Here is a 21,593-nt window from a genome sequence, read left to right as displayed (position 1 = left end):
AATTAGTATCCTCATTTTTACAGATGAGGAAACTGAGGCTTGGAGAAGGTGAATAATTTACTCACGTCCTCACAGCTAGGAAGAGGCGGCCAAGGAGACTGTGGGCTCCCTAGTGCAGCGTGGGCTCACTGGTTATTTGGGAAACACTATTTTATTTCTACTTCTATTTACTTTTCATCAAGGGACTTCATTCTATACCACATTCTTTTGGTTTTTCATGAAGCGAACATGATTGAAATGCAGCCTGTGTATAATTTTTCCAGGATGAAGAAACCTTGAAAGAGAACTTGGGTCTTTTTTATTGTGAGATGGTAAAGCTAGTAGTCCTCTTTTTCTTTCCTGCTGTAAATTTGGTTTGTGATCCCCCAATAAATCTTGTCAAAGGACTTCAGTTTTATATCCAGATTGGCCAAAACACTAGAATTAATATTTTTTAAGGTTTTATTCATTCATTAGAGACATGGGTTGGGGGAGGTGCACAGAGACACAGGCAGAGGGAGAAGCAGGCTCCATGCAGGTTGCCTGATGCGGGACTTGATCCCGGAATTCCAGGATCACACCCTGGGCTGAAGGCAGGTGCTAAACCGCTGAGCCACCCAGGGATCCCCAAAACACAAAGAGTTAAAACAGTTCAGTCCACCTAGCACAGCCCTAGGAGTCATATGCCCCTCTGCCACACATTAGCTCTGTTGTCTTGGGCAAGTATCTTGACATCTCTGAGCTCACATACAGCATGGGTATAGAAACATGTACCTCCTTGGGGTTAGTGTTAGGATTAAATAAAATTATTCATTTAAAGTGTCTAATATAGTTCTTAGAATATGATGGAAACAAAATAAATGGTAGTTACTACTATGAAATTAGTTTTTTAGCGATTAGGAAAAAAGTTTATTTGAAGGTAGTTTTTTTTTTTTTAAGTCAGATACAACCTGTATCCAGTAATTTAATTACATAGCTTTTATTTTATATAAGCTCCTGAGGGTTAGAACTAAACCTCAGTCTCTTTCAATTTTCTTTGAAGGTGCAGACACAAAAAGGACACTTCATGAATTTATTAATGACCAGAGAGACAGGTTTCTGCTGGAGGTAGTAAAAATAATTTCTTTCTCCCATTAGTCAAACAGAAGACTTGCTGCAGAGCATTGCCAAATTTCACCCTTGACATTTTACTTTTCCATTACATGCTCCAGATCTATTGCTCCTATCATTTACTGAACAACTTCAGCTGGGCTTTTGTCATTATTCCACCAAAACTACTTTTGTCAAGGTTCTTGGTGACTTTCCCATTGCCAAGTTCAAACTGTCAACCTCATGGTCTTCCTTTTCCTTCCCTTTCAGCAGCAGTTAGATCATTTGGTCACTTCCTCTTTCTTGATATGGCTTCTTCGGCTGGTTTCCAAGGATCCACTGTCCCTTGATTCTTTCTCATCACTGGCTGCTCACTCCTTCACAGTTTTCTTTTCTTGTTCCTCTTCTCCCTGGTCTCCAAATGTTGAAGCACTCCTTGCTCTGTGCTCTCTCTGCCCTCCTCCAGGCCCCTGGCTTTATAGTCCACTTCCCTATTAACAATTTCCAAATTTATGTCTCTACCCTGATCCTTTTCCCTGAATTCCAGACTCACAAAGGCAACCGTAATTCTTACCATAGCCACTTAGATGCCCAGTGGGCACCTCTGCTTTCACATTTCCAAAATTTTGCCCCTTCCATACTCTTCCCTACCCCCGCAGATTTGCATCTCGTGGGTGCCCCCATCACAGTGGGTAGCAATTTTCATTTTTTTCCAGTTGCTTGGGCAAAACCTGTTGGAGCTATCCTCAACTCTCCAACTTACAACCCACATCCCAATATACTTTCAAATATATTTTCTCGGGGATCCCTGGGTGGCTCAGCGGTTTAGCACCTGCCTTTGGCCCAGGGCGGGATCCTGGAGTCCAGGGATCAAGTCCCACATTGGGCTCCTGGCATGGAGCCTGCTTCTCCCTCCTCTTGTGTCTCTGCCTCTCTCTCTCTCTCCATGTCTATCATAAATAATTAAATAAATCTTAAAAATATATATATATATTTTCTCCCAATATATCCATACACACACTACTTTTCATGACCTCCCCTGCCACCACTCTAATCCATGTCACCAATATCACTTGCATGAATTATTGATATAACTTCTGAATACCGGTATCCTGCTTCTACTTCTGCTCCCTACAGTCAGCATATTCTCCACACATGCCCCTCCTCTGCTGAAGACCGCTAGTGACTTTATCTGGTGCTCCCCAGTTGTTATTTCTTTAAAATTATCTCATTTACGTATTTTAAGTTCTTTTGTATTTTAATGCATGTGACATAATTTCTTTTTTCAGGCATGGCATTAAAAACCCAAGTGAATGATTATATTCTGTACTAAAAAAATAAAATAAAATAAGAGCTAAATGTCAAAGCTGTATTTGGGGATCTAAACAGGGTTCTTGGAGGCTGGTTCAATACCCCTACCCGTATGCAGTTTGGAGGAATGTGGCATAGACATTAGCAGGGTTAAAACCTTATTCTTCCGTCCTACTTCCCAATGGAGGAGGTTTGGTAACTGCAGACTGCCCAGTTTCCCAATGCCTGAAATATTGGAGGGATATTATGGATAATACAGGTAGACTTGCTCTTTGTTTTTTTGTTTTGTTTTGTTTTTATTTTTATTTTTATTTATTTATGATAGTCACAGAGAGAGAGAGAGAGGCAGAGACACAGGCAGAGGGAGAAGCAGGCTCCATGCACCAGAAGCCCGACGTGGGACTCGATCCGGGATCCCCAGGATCGCGCCCTGGGCCAAAGGCAGGCGCTAAACCGCCGTGCCACCCAGGGATTCCTAGATTTGCTCTTTGGAGTAATATGTACTGTTTTTTATTTTATTTTATATTTTAGGATAGAACCTGAAGGGATATGGAGCTACTTTTGATTTGTGGGACACAGCCATGGTGGAACAATAATTGAGCCTCTTCATAAAAGGGAAAGAGGAATTAATTGGTCTCCCTTCTAAAGTCCCCAAAATAAAATTCCTCTATGAAATAAAGGCTGTAGTCTCAAGACTTGGCATGCTATTGTTTCTAAACCAAGTGATCACTTACTATGCAAGTTATTTCCCCCTTTATCATGAGAATGTTGAAATGTACTAGCAATGGGCTAGAAATGTGGAATAATGTTGCACTTCTGTTTTTAATATTCGCAGTATGCCCTGTCAACCAAAAGAAATACGATTAAAAAGTTTGAAAACCACATGGCAGTGAAGGAACGGCAACTCATAAAAGCAGAAAAAAAGCTCCAAGAAGATGCAATGGCCTTTGAAGAGTTCCTTCGAGAAAATGACCAGAGATCTGTAGATGCTCTGAAAATGTTCGTTTGGTTCATTCTGGCCAAATTGCCTCCCCCCCCCCAACCCTCACCCCCACCCCCACCCCCAGTTTCTCAGAATACAATGCAACACAAAACAAACTAACAAATCCCCTTGTTACCCCTTGTTACTTTTCAGTGCAGCACAGGAAACTATCAACAAGCTCCAAATGACCACAGAGCTAAAGAAAGCCAGTATGGAAGTGCAGGCAGTGAAAAGGTGAGCCGAGGGCACCCTCTTTTCCTGCTCAAATGTCCAGACCCTGTTGAGACTTACTTGTGCCTCACAAGACCTACGTGGGACTATTCCTTATCAGTTGATCATAAGTATGACCTCCTTTTTAAACAAGTAACCTGTCAATCAAGGGCCGGCTGTCTCTGCCTGGGTATCAGAGCACAGTGACCTCTGGCTGAAAAGTTCCTGTAACTTTCTCATTGTAGAAGCCTAGAAATGGGTTGAGAAGAAGCAAGCCTGTGTTAAGAGTAAACTGTAAATTATTTTCTAAGTGCCTTCTCTCCTTCATTCTAAGGGATATTTCTTTCCACATTTTAACTTCTCTGAAATTGGGATTCATGTTTACAAGCGTCTCAACTATAATGGGCAGTATTTTTTTTATATTCATACTCACACTTAGTTGAACCTAAAATCGATATTAAAAGCCAGGATCCATAATGACAAAAATTACAGGAAGGAGAATTGGGATAAAATTACTATACTACCTACCTCTTTTTTTTTTTTTTTTTTTTAATTTTCAAGCCCAGATGTTTTCTTCTGTAGTCAAGTGTATCTCATTTGATCTAATTTTAAATATCTAAAGAAGCTTCCTTCTATCATCATTCTTGGACAGGAATTTCATGACGTAGGAGACACTAGTCTTGGTATCAAGTCATACTAAAACTTGTTTGTTTGTTTTTTCTTTTTGAGGCTTTGATACTTAGTGTTTCCCTAAAACCAAGTCTTCAAGATTTGGGAGAAGAGGAAAACAGCTTGTCTAAAATACAGCAAATGAACTGGATGGCAGTTTCTTTGAAACCAATTGTTATTGACAGAATGTGTTTTCAAACACATTGTGGGTATGGAAGCCTATTTTGGTAGCCTGAAGTTGAAGGCATTCCAAGGTGGAGACTTCCCTTCCTTCACTCCATCGTGTAATTAGAAGATTCTGCTCTATTTGTAGAACCAGAGTAGCAGCTGTTATGCTTGCAGAGAGGACTGTATTTATGCACGATGGCCACCCAGCAAACAGCCTTGCTGAAAAGAACTTGCTCAATTAGTGTATATGTGTCTCGTCATCCTAGAAAGGTGCAAAAGGTCATGAAAAACAAGCTGGGAACAGCACAAAGGACGCAGGCACCTGCTATTTATTTCCTTTTTTTCTCTCTATGCGCTTGGTGTGGCCCAGGAAGGTCCTCCACTGCAGGTAGGGCTGGAAATCTGTTTACAAAGGGAAAGGGAGCTTGTTCTGAAGCTTTTGCTTGAAAGCTGTGTAATTCTAGCCATTTTAACCCTGTTCTTGCAGCACATTTGGGAGGCTTCTTTCTTTTAAAAAAAAAAAAAAAGATTTTATTTATTTATTCATAAGAGACCCAGAGAGAGAATCAGAGACACAGGCAGAGGGAGAAGCAGGCTCCTCACAGGGAGCCTGATGGGGGACTTGATCCCAGGACCCTGGGATCACACCCTGAGGTAAAGATAGATGCTTTGGGTGAAGAGGAAAACAGCTTGTCTAAAACTGCCATCCAGTTCATTTGCTGTATTTTAGACAAACTGTTTTCCTCTTCTCCCAAATCTTTGGGTAGCTGCCCAGGTGCCCTGGGAGGCTTTCAGTCTAAAAATAAAGGGGTAGTAGAATGAACTAATTTTTAAATACAAAGCTATTTTCTTAATAGTTTTCTATTTACATTCATATCAAACATTAAATACAAGGCCCAACCGCCTTCTGTGTGATTGATGTGTTGAGCCAGTCTCTTATGGACTCTTTGAATCTCACTCACATCAGGGCTTAAGGAAGGCCCTGACTGAAGGAAATGCTGAAGCTGGGGATACCGGTATAGGAGTAATATTACTCAGGACATTGAGGAGGGTATGATTCAGGAAGCTTCAATGTGGGTGGGGCTCCCTTTCACAAGGGCCTTCACTGTTTTTTTAAACATTCCTTCAAGGTCCACTTTGTAACATGGTTATGGGAAAGCAACAGGAGGCTGGTGAGAGGCTTTCAGCCCAAGTCCCTGGATATTGTTGGCGAAAGCTTGGGTATCTGAGTCAGCTAGACCCGGGTGTGAGTGCAGACTCTGCACTGGACAGCTGGACAGATGACTTTGCAAGTCATTCATCTCTTCTTCCAAAAGACAGGAATAATACCTATTTTATGGTCCTGTACAGAGAATGAAATGATGCCTATAGTGCATCCTCCATATTGCCCACTCCACAGTAGGTGCTCCTTGGTGTTAGTTTTCTTTATTCTTTTTACGTAAGTACCAACTTCTGCTACCTTCTCATTTCTCCCTATGTCTAAAATTTAATATATTTCTCTAAAATAAATGAGTAAAACTATCATCAGTCCATTCCATGTGTATATATCCTTGACATGTTTTATTCAAAAAGCACTCCTATGGGTTTTTTCTTCTCCTCTTATCTTATTGACACCCATATTTTTATGACCATACTTATAATTTTTGTTATATAAATTATTACTCAAATACATAATCAAGGCAACAAATTCTGTGAAATCTTTTTTTTTTTAAAAAGGACATGCTAAAAAAAAGGATATGCTTTCACACAGATATTTCTAATGATATCTTCATTTCTTTTGAGTAGTGAGATAGCAAAAGCAGAATTCCTCCTTAGAGAGTACATGAAATATGGATTTTTTCTGCTGAAATTGTCTCCAAAACACTGGCAAATCCAGCAAGCACTGAAAAGGGTGCAAATGACAACGAGCAGAGACAGTATGAATGTTAGTCTTCCAGTACTAACAAGTGAGTCACATATTCTTAATTTCAATTAAATGTCCCTAAGTCTCAAATATTGTTTCAATATTTATTTGTTCCTTATTAAACTGTCAGAATTTCTATTTTAAGCAAAACCTGAACAAGGATTCCACTATCTCTAATATTATTATTATTATTAGAGATTTTATTTATTTATTGAGAGAGAGAGAGAGAAAGGGAGCATGCACAAGCAGGGGGAGGGGCAGAGGGAGAGAATCACAAGTAGGCTCTTTACTGATTGTGGAGTGCAACTTGGGGCTCTGTCTCAGGACCTTGAGATCATGACCTGAGCTGAAATCAAGTCAGTCGCTTAACTGACTAAGCCACCCAGGTGCACCAGTATTACTAATCTTTTAAAGTCTTAAAAAATCTATTATCACAGAGTCTCAGAAATCAACACAGAACAGTACTGGTATTATGAAGTCAGCTCAAGGGGCCCAAATAGATCTATTTTATATATAAAAATTGAATAAGTGATCCAAATGAGGTCACAAATCAAAAAAGAAAACTACCCCTTCCAGCAACATGGGGGTAACAAGGACAGACTCACCCTCTTGCCCCCCAAAAAATCTGAAAAATATATGAAGCATAGGCTTCAGGCATCAAGCATCAAGGAGAGAAACAGAGTGATCCGTGAGAGAGGAAAGGCAAATAAATGCTGGCCTCAGCGCACTGCCTGGGAAGCATTTCCAGGATGCGGCATAGGAAAGAGGAACCCAACAGTGCTCATGTATTGAAGATCAAGCAAAGGGTGCAGGGAGGCTGGAGTTCCCAGAGCATAGTACTGGAGAGGAGAGAGCTATACAGAGAGTTCTCTGCAGAGTCTTCAGCTGAGAGCAATCCTGAGACTCTGGGGTAAGACCACTGACCCCATAGAAGCCAGAAACCTACAAATCAGGGAAAACTCTGTTCCAGGGAGCTGACCAGCACCCCAGTGATGGCTGTCCTGCTCAGTACCTCTCACTGTGCTGTGATTAAATCAGATCAATACAGAGTATTGAGCACGGTGATGGCACTTGATTAAACTCAATATAGTGTTTGACAAAAGAGAAAACATATAAAAAGGAACATCAGGAAGTAATTGCATTTAACAGCTTAAAATTCAGTGCTCCTAGACTTGTCCTCTAATTAGAGGATGCTCAGAAAGCAATGAGCTTTTCAGACCAGAGGAGTGAATGGCTGACACTGGGATTATAGAAGTTATGAGAGACTGATGCAGGAAATAAAAGACCTGCAGGTCCTGCCCTGGAGGTCAGTTCCCATCCATTCCGCCTGTTCCAGAGACCAGCCCTTGCCGTCTGCATCATACATTTGTCTGTTACAATGTCCCCATCCTATATTTCTGTCCCTTTAAATTTTCACAGTAACTCTACCTTCACCCATGAGACAAACCTCTCATTCTCAGAAATGTTTTCTCCCCTTTCTCTCTCCCTTTTGTTTTTCATTTCTAGAATTAAATACAAGGAAAACAGACAGCAATATTGAGGAATCCAGGAAGATATCATTTTCAGATGACTATTATATGGAAAGAGGTAGCCAAGGTAACATCAGAGATTTGGGACTTCACTCATAGAAGTAAAACCAGAGTTCCATCTCAAATTGGAAATCCAGGATGTATAAGCCAACCTGGCAAACAAAAAGTGGTGTTCATATTACCCGTAATCCTTACAAGCTAGGAGTTCCATTTCTTTCTCTTTGATATTAATTCTAAAACTTGGAGAAGTGATGACTGGACAGGATAGGCAAAGAAGTCAAGGGCAGAGAACCTGTGGCAAGTTATCCCCTCCACAGGATGTAACAATTGAAGTGGACATCATTTCTATTTTTTGCCTTGATTTTAAAAAATCTGTGATTAAAAAAAAAAAAATCTGTGATTAGAAAGGGAGACAAATGAGAGATTCCTAACTCTGGGAAACAGACAAAAGGTTGCAGAAGCGGAGGTTGGGGGGATGGGATAACTGGGGGATGGGCAATGAGGAGGGCACTTGATGGGATGAGCACTGGGTGTTATACTACGTGTTGACAAATTGAATTTAAATTTAAAAATGTAAAAAGAAAATCTGTGATTATGTAACAAATATATATGGTTAAGTAAAAAAGAACTATGATTTATATTTCACAATTTATGCCCCTGATTTGGGACTATCAAGAATTGCATCATGTTTTTGACAATATGTACTCTGCACCCACCCCCACCCCCTACCCAAACCAGTGCCTTTGATTTTATTCTTAGACTTGGAACCCAATTTCAGTAGAATGAAAGAGCTTGCTCCACTTTCTAGGATTATTGTTCTGATAATAATAAAAAGAATGGGTATACCCATGCAGGAAAAAATATCTTGCACAAATAACAAGGAGTCATTTCTAATTGCATGTTATTTCTTTTCACCTCCCCCCGCACCAATGACGTGGACATTGCCTGGACATTTTGAATAGGAAAACCACGCAAGAAGACCACTCTCACCCTAGAGAACACGAAATCATCCTTATCAACGTACGGTACATACTTGATTAACTCTCTGGGAAACTGTGAATGTTTTTCAGAAAAATATCCCTTTTAGCCTTTCGTCAACATATACATATCACACATCCGTACTCCTCCTCAGATTCTGGAGGAAGTGGTTGCCATTTTTGGGTGCTCCTGAGGTGACTGAGCTCCCACATTTTTTGATAAGTGCCTGCCACTGCTATTTGCAGAAACTGCCTGTCCCCTGCCTCTTGGGTTTGGCTCTTTTAGAGCCATTGCCAGTTGTTTATTAAGCTACTCTGCTGATCCTTGTGTTTGCAGTTTTACCATGTTCTTCAAAATTGTTGAAATAGGATCGCAAAGCTTTTTTGTTTGTTTTGTCCCTTGCTTGATTGTTAACTCATTTATACTCATTATTCATAAACTGCTAGTTCTCAACCCTGGCTACTCCAAGGGAGCTTTAAGAAAATACACTGATGTCCAGGATAGGTACACTGGCCCCCAAGGAGAGGATCTGGGCTAGTACCACAGTATCCATGACAATCCCATATGACAAAAGTCAACACAGACACTGTACTCTAAATTTCAGGAACCCAAGGTCACTCCATTTCTGTGGCATTTAAGAGTCAATGTATTTATTTTGCTTTTAATGAATTTTTGAAATTTTGAGATAGTTGTAGATTCACATATAGTTGCAAAAAAATAACACAGAGCGATCCATGTGCCCTTTACCCAGTTTCCCCCAATGGTAACATCTTGCAGTATATTACAACCAGGATATTGCCATTGGTATAGTCAAGACACAATCAAGTATGGAACATCACCATGAGGATTCTTCATGTTGCTTCTTTGTAATACATCCACTTCCCTCTCTCCTCCCCTTGACTCCTGGAAACCACTAATCTATTCTCTATCACTTCAATTTTGTCACTTCAAGAATGTTACATAAATGGAATCACACACTCTGCAACCTTTTGGGATGGGATGTTTCATGGAACATAATTCTCTGAAGGTTCACCCAAGCTGTTGGGTCTAACAATAGCTGGCTCCTTATTATTGCTGAGTAGTATTACACTTAACCCTTGAACAACATGGGTGTGAACTGTGCACTGTCCCTCATATGTGGGATTTTATTTTATATAGTACAGTACTATAAATGTATTTTCTCTTATGATTTTCTTGACATTTTATCTAGTCTACTTTATTGTATGAATATAGTATAGAATATATAACACATACAAAATATGTGTAAGGAGTCAGGTGAATAGTAGGCTATTGGTGGTTAAGTTTTGGGGGAGTCAAAAGTTATATGCAGATTTTTGACTGTGTAGGGGGTTGGGGCCCTCAATCCCCATACTGTTATCAAGTCAACTATATATGATATGGACACACTGCAGATTAACTATTCACTCACTGAATGATATCCAGATTGTTTCCAATTTGGGGCTATAAAGAATAAAATTGCTATATATTTGTGCAACTTTTTGTGTGCACATCCTTTCCATTTCTCTGGAATAAATGCCTAGAGTACAATTGCTGAATTGGGTGGTAGGTACATGCTTAGTTTTTAAAGAAACTGCCAATTTGTTTCCCAGAGTGGCTACACCATTTTGCATTCCCACCAACAATGAACAAGGGATCCGGTTTCTCTATGTTCTCATCAGCAGTTACTGTTTTCATTTTTTTTTTTATTTTAGACATTCTGATATATATATATATCTTGTGCTTTTTTATTTCATTTTTTAAATTTTATTTTTATTTATTTATTTTTAAAGATTTATTTATTTATTTATGATAGACATAGAGAGAAAGAGAGGCAGAGATTCAGGAGGAGGGAGAAGCAGGCTCTATGCCAAGAGCCGGACACGGGACTCGATCCCAGGACTCCAGGATCGCGCCCTGGGCCAAAGGCAGGCGCCAAACCGCTGAGCCACTCAGGGATCCCCCTTATTGTGCTTTTTTAAAAAAAAGTTTACTCCTGGATACGTTTTTATTTTTTTATTTGAGAATAGTGAACATATAATGTTACATTAGTTTCAGGTGTATGACATCGTGATACAATGCTATGCTCATCATGGGTGTAGCTCCCATCTGTCACCATACAATAGTATTATATCATTGACTATGTTCTTTCTGCTGTGCCTTTTATTCTTGTGACTCATTCATTCCATAACTGGAAGCATGTATCTTCCACTCCCCTTCACGTTGTGCCCATCCCCCATCCTCTATCTAGCAATCATTACTTTGCTCTCTGTATTTATAGGTCTGATTCTTTTTGTTTTTTTATTCATTTGCTTTTTTAGATTCCACATGCGCATGAAATCACATGGGATCTGTCTTTCACAGTCTGACTTATTTCACTTACCATAATACCCTCCAGATCCATCCAAGCTGTTGCAAATGGCATCTCATCCTTTTTTGTGGCTGCATAATATTCCTGTCTTTTGTGTTTTATTTGCATTTCCCTAGTAACTAATGGTGTTGAACATCTTTTCATATACTTGTTTACATCTTTATGTCTCCTTTGGTGAAATGCCTGCTTTCTAAATGGATTGTTTTTGTTTCTTACTGTTGAAATTTGAGAATTCTTTATATGTTTCTATATTAGCCCTTTGCAGATATGTGGCTTGCAAATATTTCCTCTCAGTCTGTAGATCATCCTTTCATGTTCTTACGAGGATGAACAAAAGTTTGTTTTGTAGAACAAAAGTTTTTTATATTGATGAAGTCTAATTTTGTAGAACAAAAGTTTTTTATATTGATGAAGTCTAATTTATCAATTTTTTCTAATATGGATCATACTTTTCATATCAGGCTTAGAACTTTTTGCTTAGTGCTAGATCTCAAAGATTATTTTTCCTGTTTTCTCCTAAAAGCTTTTATAGTTTTGCATTTAAGTCTGTGATTCATTTTAGGTTAATTATTTTTTAATAAGCTGTGAGGTTTAGATTGAGGTTCTTTCTTTCTTTTTTTCTTTTTGGCCTCTGAATACCAATTGCTTCAGCACCATTTGTTGAAATGGCTTCTCCACTGAATTGTTTGTTGTTTTTGTATCTGTGTCAGAAATCAGTTAGGCATTTTTGTTCAGGTCTATTTCTAGATTCTCTACTCTGTTCCATTGATCTGTGTGGCTATCTACCACCCATACAACATGGTCTTTATCATTATAGCTGTTAATCTTGAAATCAGACTGATTCTTCTTACTTCATTCCTCTTTTTCGAAATTTTGTTAATTATTCTAGTTCTTTTGGCTTTCCATACAAATTTTAGAGTTATCTTGTCTATATCTACAAAAAAAAAATCTTGCTGAAACTTTTATTGAAATTATGTTAAACTTTGTTAAGGATTGGATTATATCTCCTTAAAATAGATATTAAAGTTCTAATCATGGTGCATATCTATGAATGTTACCTTATTTAGAAATAGGATCTTTGTAGGTATAATCAAATTTAAGCCATGAAAGTGAGCTCTTAATCCACTATGACTAGTGTCCTTAAGAGAAGAGACAGAGGTGCAGGGAGTATGCCATGTGACAAGAGGCAGAGATTGGAGAGAGGCACCTACAAGCCAAGCAACACTGATGATTGCTGGCAACACAAGAAGCTAACAGAAAGGCATGAAAGAGATTCTTTCCTGGAGACTTAGAAGGGATCATGGCCCTGCTGACAGCTTAATTTTGGACTTTTAGCTTCAAGAACTGTGAGAAAATATTCTTATTGTTTTAAGCCACAAAGTTGTTTGTGGTACTTTGATACAGCAGCCCTAGGAAACTAATTCCAACCTGTACACGAATTTGGGGAGAATTGTCATCTTTACTATATTAACTCTCCCAATCCATGTCTCTCCATTCATTTGGATCTTCTTTGATTTTGTTCATCAGCTATGCGTAGTTTTCAGCATGCATGTCCCTGTACAGGTTTTGTTAGATTTACACCTAAAAGTTTCTTTCCTATTTTTTTTTCTTTTTGAGCAATTGTAAATGGCATTGTATTTTTAATTTTAATGTCCTTGGGTTCATTGCTAGTATATAGAAATACAACTGATTGTTGTACTTTTATCTTATGTACTGTGATCTTGCTGAGCTCACTTACTAATTCCAGGAATTTGGGGTTTGATTCTTTGGGATTTTTAGGTCCCTCTGGATTTTCCATGTAGACCATCATGTCATCTGCAAATAGAGACAATTTTATTTCTTCCTTTATGATATGTACCCCTCTTATTTCCTATCCTTGCCTTGCGGCAGTGGGTAGAACATTCTATGTTAAATAAGAGTAGTAGGAACATACATCATTGTCTTGTCCACAGTCTTAAGAGGATTTAGGTTTTCACCATTAAGTAAAATGTTAGCTGTAGGATATTTATAGATATAGATACCCTATCAAGTTGAGGAAATCCTCTCTATTCCAATTCTCTTTTTATAATAAATGAGCATTGAATTTTGCCAAATGCCTTTTCTGAATCTACCAATACACATAGTAACATGCAAATACCATCTCCACTCCTCAGAAAGTTCACCACTCTCATAGTCTCTTTCATTCATTCAACAAATATTTATTGAGTGCCCTGTGGATTCAACAGTAAATAAAAGTCAGTCTCTGCCCTCAAGGAGCTTACCATCTAGTGAGAAAACAGACAAGGGATTTGACAGTTACAATATAATAAAATGCCATTGGAAGGATAGGCAGAGTGCCACAGGCATGCAAAGAAGGGACCCTTAACCCAGATGACAGGTGAGGGAGTAGGAGACCAAGAGCAGGATCAGTGAACACTCCAGAACAGGTGGCGTCCAAGCTGAGTCTGGTGAGAAGACGAGTAGTAAAGGAGGACAAGCTCTGGGAGAGTAGGGGCCTTCTGTCATAAAGGTGGCAGAGCTTGGCTCTGTTCAAAATGGCTGGGCCACAGGGTGTAAGTGAGAGGTTCAAGGGGTGAATAGTTATTGTATCATGAGCAGGAAAGCAGTGGTGCTGTCCTAAGGAGACTGTGATTTGTCCCAAGGGTCCTGGGGAGCCAATAGGGTTTTAATCAAGAGTATAACAGAGACTCAATCAGATTTTCATTTTAGAAAATTGGATGGAGTAATTTAAAGAATGAAATGGAGGGAGACAAATCTAGAGGTAAGAGGGGCCAGTTAGGAGGAGCCTGTTGTCACATTTCAGGGGAGAGATAATGAACTGCCCCAACCACAGAGTGACAATGGGAACGAAGAAGGAGAGGCATCTCAGGGAAGTGGCATTGACAGGCTTTGAAAGGCTCACATAAAGATTGGGGGAAATGTGAGGAAAAGAGAGTGGTCAAAAATAACTCCTACATATCAAAGATAACTCCCAAATTTGTGTGGCAACTGGGTGTAGAGTGTTGGCACTCAATAATATTGGGAATACAGCAAAGGGGAGCAGGCTTGAAGAGGAAGATAAGGAGTGTCATTTTGGATTGTTTTAGTTTTAGCCCCTTGTAGGATAGCCAAGTAGACACTGATGTCCAGTTGGAGGTTGGACAATGAAGTCTAGAACTCAAGAGAAAGAGATAGATGTGTGGGAGCCATTAGTATATTAGCAGTGATAGAATCCATGAAAGAGGATGAAATAACCCCAAAAGAGTGGGTACAATGGAGGGGAAGAAGGCTGGGGAACCACAGACATTTATGTTGAAAAGAAAACCAAAAAGGTAACAAGAATTTCAGAGAGGTAGGAGAAAATTGATTAGAAATTGATACCACTGGATCAAGAGAAGAAATGCTTTCTCAGGGAATGCTTCCTAAATATTCATTTACTTCTATGGCTCTTTCTCCATGTTCCCACACCTTATTTCCATAGACTTAAAGGGCAGCTCCATACAGGTATTTTGTCCCCTCAAACTCAACATGAATAAAGCAAATATTAATTTTTTTCTTATCTCATCCTTCAACTGTTTTCCATCTTGTTAGGATTACTTCCATTATTCCAGGCTCACAGATTACAAATGTTGGAGTTATCTTTGTTTCTTCTCTTTGGGTTCCAGTAGCTCTTTCTACTCTTGGTTCCTATGATTTCATTCTTTCATCTATCTCTAGATTCTCCTCCCTTCCCCAATCCATTTACTCACTTTTCCCTTCATCATGACCCTCTACTTGAATGTGTTAATTACTTATCACACCAAAAGCCACCTAACTCTCCCTAGTCCCCGCTTCTTTAATTTTCCAATCATTTTCAACTTATCTTTTTAAAGGGATTTTTCCAGTCACTATGCAAACCACATAATTATTCTTTAAGAATGTACCTCATTCCCCATCCCTCCAACCAACTTTTCCTCAGCCTGAACAGAGGATATTTTAAGAAGTAAAATCTGCTCTTCAGAAGACAAATATTGTATTACTCTGGAACAGGCTTTGTTTTGAGCACTAGAGTAACATGTTTAGTTTATTTGACTGCATTAACAGGGACAAAACAGATGCAGCAATGTAGGCTGTCATGTGTTTCTTTAAAAAGATTTTTTATAAATGCACTTCAAATAATTGGTACCATATGCTTGACCCTTCCTTGTGGTCTCACTTGTTTGCAAATGTCACCCTTGTCCAGATGGAATCTGATTTTTTTTTTTTTTTTTTTTTTGCATATGTGTGGAATCCATTGACTCCTGCAAACGGCAGTTCCCTAAAAGGCTAAAAAGGCTATTGAAAAGAACTGTTCTAGTTAGGTTCCAAAGGCAGTTTAGAAATGAAGGAAATCTGTTGACTGAAAATGGTTCAGAAATCAGACATTTTCTTTCTTTTACAGCCACACTGACAGTATCAGTTCAGAAGACAGTTTGGAATTATTTTTAGACGATGATATGGACTATGATCTGGTAACCAGATTATCTTTTTTGATTTAAATACTGTTTGGTGAAAAGTAAAAGTGCTCATTTTTTTCTTTTAAAATTAAAATTTCCTATTCTAAATAATCCACAACTTTCCAGAAGAAATTATGATTTTGCTGCTGTTTCCCAGTTGCATCTATAGTTCATCTTTGTCATCATTTTATGAAAAAATGTTTATAAGGAGGTTTAGGAGATAAATGTTATCTACAATCATCTCGTAAAAATAGTCACTTTCTGATTGCTTCTCATTTTACTGGAGCTCAAGATATACTGTGTAGCTGTACTGTAAGATAAACCAGTCTTCAACAAAACAGCCCTTTATTCTACAAGACTGACTTTGAGCTAACCCCATCCTGAATACAACCACAGAAACTCACAAGGAACAAAAAACATTTAAAAACACCATCCATTATTACATATAACACATCTTATACAAGTGATCTTTTTAAAATTGTGGTAAAAAACATAACAGAACTTATCATCTTCACCACTTTCAAATTTTAGTGTACAGTATAATGTTAACTAAATGCACATTGTTGTAAACAGATCTCTAGAACTTTATCATCTTGCAAAATGGAAACCTGTACTCACTGAACTCCCCTGTTCTCCTTCCCCTGCAGCCAGCCCTGGCAACCACAGTTCCTTTCTAAGAGTTTGATTATTTTAGATACCTCATAAAAGTGGAATTATACATTTTTTTTCTCTCTGTAACTTGGCTTATTTTACAGAGCCTAGTGTCCTCCAGGTTCTCTCATGTGGTAGTGTGTGCAGGGATTTCCTTCTTTTTTAAGGCTGAATAATATCCCGTTCTATGAATATACCACATTTTCTTTATCCATTCATCCCTCAGTGGACCTTTAGGTTGCTTCCACCTCTTGGCTAGAGTAAATATGATAAGCATGGTGTGCAAATACTCAAGTCATCTTTTTAAAAATTAAATTTACTTAAAGTAATACATATATTTATTTTTTGGAAAATATAAAATAAAATGGGGGGAGGAAATGACCTTCGCTTAGCCTCCTTTTTTTCTTCTCTTCCCTCTACTGCCTTTCCCCAGACCCCGCTTTCCCTTTTTCCTGCCTTGGGCTTCTCTTCTGCTCCATCTCTTCTTTCTGTTTTCCTCACCTTCCTTTTTCTTTCCTATACCTTTCATCTCCCCCGACACCCTAAATGTCCTCTTGCTGAAGGCCAGTTCTCACACAGAAATAGGCTCCTCTGCCCTGCCCATGCCTCCATCATAATCAGAACGGTATTCATTTTCCCCACTGTATTTCTCTAGATAAGTCATAGGTGCGTAAATAGCATATTTTTAAATGAATTATATTCATTATTGATTGATTAGGAGCCAGAGCTTTATTTCAAAGAACCAGAAGAGTTACTTCAAGTCCTCACAGAGCTGGAAGAGCAGAATCTAACTTTGGTACAATATTCCCAAGATGTAGATGAAAATCTTGAAGATGTAAATAAAAGAGAAAAACTTATACAGGATAAAATGTAAGTTATTAAAGATAACAAAACAATAGATTTATTCTATTAAGCAGTCTCTAACTAGTGACAGAATCCAACTGATTCCTATAGTGACCCTTCCTCATGGTCTCGCTGGATTTAGGGTGGGATTTTTATTAATAATCATTTATATTGTAGAGTTTAAAATGTAGAAGTTTTATTTACACAGAGTAGACTGGCTTTAGTTTTAGTCTCTACTTCCTTTCACTTGTCAAAACATTTTCCTAGCTAGCAATAATAAAAGGCAGTTTGAAAGATTATAAAGAATTAAAATGTACTGCCTTGATTTTTTTCAACTGAAGTAGAGTTGACACACATTACATTAGTTACAGGTATACAACATAGTGATTCTACAACTTACTAAGTTTTGTTTGGTGTACTTTTCACTCTACCATCTAGCTAATTAAATCAGGTTCTGGATGATAAGGCTAATAAATTCATTTTTCTTGGCAGTGACTCTCAGCAAAGCTTATGTGACTTAAATATTATATCATTTCATAATGTACATATGTAGATATATCAGGGCTCTCATAAAAGGAATTTCTGTCACAGGAAGGAGGCTGAATTTGATGAAAATTCCTTCTGTAAAATTTTATAAAATTGGAAGTAATATTGGAAGCTACTGGAATAAGCTTCAAACTGTAGAGAATAAATCTGTTTATCTCCCATTATAAAAATGTGTAAAGCTTTTTTCGGCAGAGTTTTCTGGGCCAGAAGATTGCAATCTTTTCAAACAGTAGGTCAAACTATACTGGACTTTGGAACAAATTAACTTACTGAAAAGTGAAGACCCTACAAATCATGATATCACAGCTACCTGTTACTACTAATGTATCCTTTTCATCCTTGTCTTCTGTCTCCCAGTCCTTAGAGCGTATGGTGCTCCCACCCTGACAGTATGAGTCTTAGGAACGAGGTGGGTATGGCTGGGCAGGAAAAGGGTATCTATGTTAGGACAGAATCTATTTCCAGATCACACCACAACTTGGCTTCCTGACACATCAATTCTGCTGCTATTTAGGAGTTTCAAGAGAATCACAGGAAGAAAATGCTTCCTGGAGGAAGTTAAAAGCAGCATCTGTACATTTACTCTTCTCATTTTACCTGAAAAGTTGCATGTACTTTGACAATTTCTTAAAATATACTCGTATTTGGCTTGCTAGACATAGAATGTTGACACATGATATGGAAAGTGTTAAAACTACTGACTGATGGCTTATTTCTAAACCACAAATTGCAGACAAGGGTCTCTTTCTTCTTTTGCAATAGAAATAGCAATATAGAGTTTCTTCTGGAGCACAAGGAAATGCTTAAGGCTAGCTGTGTGAGAGAAGAGGAAAAAGCAGCAGAATTGGAATTAAGGTCCAAGCTATTTAGTTTTGGAGAATTTAAATCAGATGCTCAGGTAATCCTTCTTTGCCTATGGTAATTTTATTTTGGCTTCTGTTAATAATAATGTGCATTCCCTGTCCACTAAGCATTGGAATGGGGAGTTAAGACACACCACAAATCCTGGGTTGATGACAGAGGCAGAAAACCAGGTTAGAATTATCCTGTCAGTATGTAAGTCAATTTACATACAGAAAGCATTCAAATTGACAATGAGGTTCTTTTTAAAATGTTGCTCTAATTATTACAAAGTATGATGCTGAGATTTTTCCCCTTATAAATACATTTCTTTTAGTCAGAGTGTATATACATGATATAGTTCATTGCCTATGATCATTTTAGTAGTAATTTGAAGGCAAATAATTAACGGGAAGCACTGAATCAAAACTGAATGGAATATCTGCCTAGAACTGAGCCTCTAGTAGATTCTGGCCTCTCTTGCACAGATAGATCCATTATGGGAGCCCCTGTGACAAATATTAATGTACTATGCATTTACCTGAACATCTCTCCCAGCAAGGTACAAACCCCTCCAGGGCAGGGATTGTATGACCCTTCCTAGTTAGGTATGTTAAGTGTCCCTATAAAGTAGGTGCTCAATAAATGTTTGTTGAATGAATGATTCGTTCTAGACCCACAACAAACTCCAGCCAGCATGGATTTCCTTATAAAAAATCTCAAATGAAATAAAAATTCAAATTTCATATGTGAGGCTAATATTTATGGTTATGAAATGGATTTTCAGAGGTAGATTTGGGGGAACTCAATCAGAAGATTGTCCTCTCTAAACATAGGATGAGCAGAGTTACAAAAGCAAGCTATTCATGGCTCGTTTACACACATTTCCTAGGGTGGTTTTGTACCTGGAGTTAGGAGGGAATGGGATCATCCCCTTGCACAGCTAGAGCAAGACGTGGCATGACAGCCACCTTTCAGTTCTTCAATGTTGGCTTTTTTTTTAGCCATATGTGTGGTAAAACATACTTGACAAAATTTACCATTTTAAGTGTACAATTCAGTGTGATTAAGTATATTTGCAGTATTGGGTAACCATCACCACCATCTATTCATAGAATTTTTCATCAAATAGAAACTCTGTACTCATTAAACAAGAATTCTTTCTTCCTTCATTTTCCTGGCCTCTGGTAACTTATTCTGCTTCTTGTCTATAAATTTGCCTATTTTTAGGCACCTCACATTAACGGAATCATACAATAGTTGTCCTTTTGCATTTAGCATAATGTTTTCAAGTTTCATCCATGTTACAGCATGTGTCAGAACTGAATTTCTTTTAGGGCTGAAGAATATTCTATTGTATTTGTATTCCACATTCTGTTTATCCATTCATCCGTGGATGAACATTTGGGTTGCTTCCACTCTTCAATTGTTTTCAATAATTCTGAAGCTGATCGGCATAAAAAATGTCAGATAAGTATCAGCGGTATTTCACCCTCCCCAACCAAACCCCTTCATCCAAGTTTCAGACAGCTCTACAAACAGTTAACATTTTCAATACTCTTAAATTTTGAGGCAACCAGATCCCTAAGCAGAATAGGTAGTAGAATTGATCTGAAAATTACTTTTTAAAAGATAAATTTTGGTCACAGGTATAATTTTGGTATTCAAGAATTACACGCTCTGGGAAAATAGGCCTAATAATTCATAGTGTCTCCTAGAGATGGGAAATGCTCGCATGGGAAAGAGGGAACAGAGCAGGGAAATGATAGGGGAAAAGTATTCTTAGAATCACTCCTAGGGGGTCCCTGGGTGGCTCAGCGGTTCAGCACCGCCTTCAGCCTGGGGCGTGATCCTGGAGACCTGGGATCGAATCCCACATCGGGCTCCCTGCATGGAGCCTGCTTCTCCCTCTGCCTGTGTCTCTGCCTCTCTCTCTCTCTCTCATGAATAAATAAATAAAATCTTAAAAAAAAATAAATAAAAGAATCACTCCTATACTTTCAGGTCCCCAAATGGACAAAACATAATCCTTCATTAGTAAACAGCTTATAATCTAACTTTGATACTCATAAATGATCATAGTTACTCTGGATTTATAACTATAAAATCAAAGTTTTATTCTTGCTAAACTTCTACACTACTTACTACTCCCTAAATGCATTTTTGATTCAGTATTTTACTTTTTAAAATAAAATTTTAAATTCAAGTATAATATTGGAAAATGCACAAATTCTATAAATATCTCTTAAGAACTTTCCTCAAAGTGAACACACCCATGTTTAGGGAACAGACCATTATAACTCCCTGCAGAAGCCTCCCTCACGCTCCCTTTCCAGTCTCTACCATCTGTCAAAGGCGACTGCAATCCTGACTTATCAACTAGCTTTCATGTTTTGAACTTTATGTAAGTGGAATCATGTAATATGTCTAGCTTATCTGGCTTCTTTTTCTCAAAATTATGTTTGTTAGATTCATTCACATTGTTTTGTGTAGCTGTTATCTGTTCATTTTCATTGAACATGAAATGGAATGTAAGCTACTGCACAATCTGCAGGATGTATTCATCTCTTTTATTCTTTCAAACAGGGAGCTGATCTAGTTCAATTGGGAGTTATTTGCAGTCAGCACACAGCAGAATGTGACATGGATTAGAATTAGAGAATCCTTAAGAAAGAAAAACTTTAAATGGCATCTAGACATCTCCCACTCTCTTATCCAATTTTGATAGAATTATTACTCCTACACATCACCCTGGTCAGGTCACGTCCTATTCACTTTTGGAAGGCATCCTTTATTTATAAATAAAGCCTTTATTTATCCCAGTTTTGGTCTTCCACAACTCTGGCCCACTCTACCTCTGGGGAGCAGCAGGAACTCCTCCCAACTCTTGCAGCCTCCCAGGCAGCTCCTCCTCTGAGGGACTCTGGGCTGGGTCTGCCATTGTGGCAGGTCCGGGGATTGGACACCTCACTTCTAGGTCATCAGAAGGCCTGTACCTTGAGCCCCTGTTCCTTTTTCCTTTGTGTTTTTGCTCTGCTGGGCCAGGCCCTCATCTTTCTCATATATGAGTATG

At 38.4% G+C, this 21,593-nt stretch overlaps 1 protein-coding gene across 1 annotated transcript in view; it reads left to right on the top strand.

The window, feature by feature from the left end:
• The window catches only part of CCDC38 (coiled-coil domain containing 38), a 38,201-nt gene that overhangs the window by 9,961 nt on the left and 6,647 nt on the right, over positions 1-21,593 (top strand). Inside the window, exons 4-12 of the mRNA XM_072722485.1 lie at positions 1,022-1,086; positions 3,215-3,378; positions 3,515-3,595; positions 6,194-6,354; positions 7,818-7,907; positions 8,928-9,012; positions 15,586-15,655; positions 17,010-17,161; positions 18,443-18,578. Of these exons, the coding sequence (XP_072578586.1) occupies positions 1,022-1,086; positions 3,215-3,378; positions 3,515-3,595; positions 6,194-6,354; positions 7,818-7,907; positions 8,928-9,012; positions 15,586-15,655; positions 17,010-17,161; positions 18,443-18,578 (1,004 nt within the window). The remainder of the gene's footprint in view (positions 1-1,021; positions 1,087-3,214; positions 3,379-3,514; positions 3,596-6,193; positions 6,355-7,817; positions 7,908-8,927; positions 9,013-15,585; positions 15,656-17,009; positions 17,162-18,442; positions 18,579-21,593) is intronic.

Source organism: Vulpes vulpes, chromosome 10 (assembly GCF_048418805.1).
Source record: "Vulpes vulpes isolate BD-2025 chromosome 10, VulVul3, whole genome shotgun sequence".
Lineage (NCBI taxonomy): Eukaryota > Metazoa > Chordata > Mammalia > Carnivora > Canidae > Vulpes > Vulpes vulpes.
The sequence above is the reverse complement of the archived record's forward strand: the minus strand, read 5'-3'. Positions and strand labels throughout refer to the sequence as shown.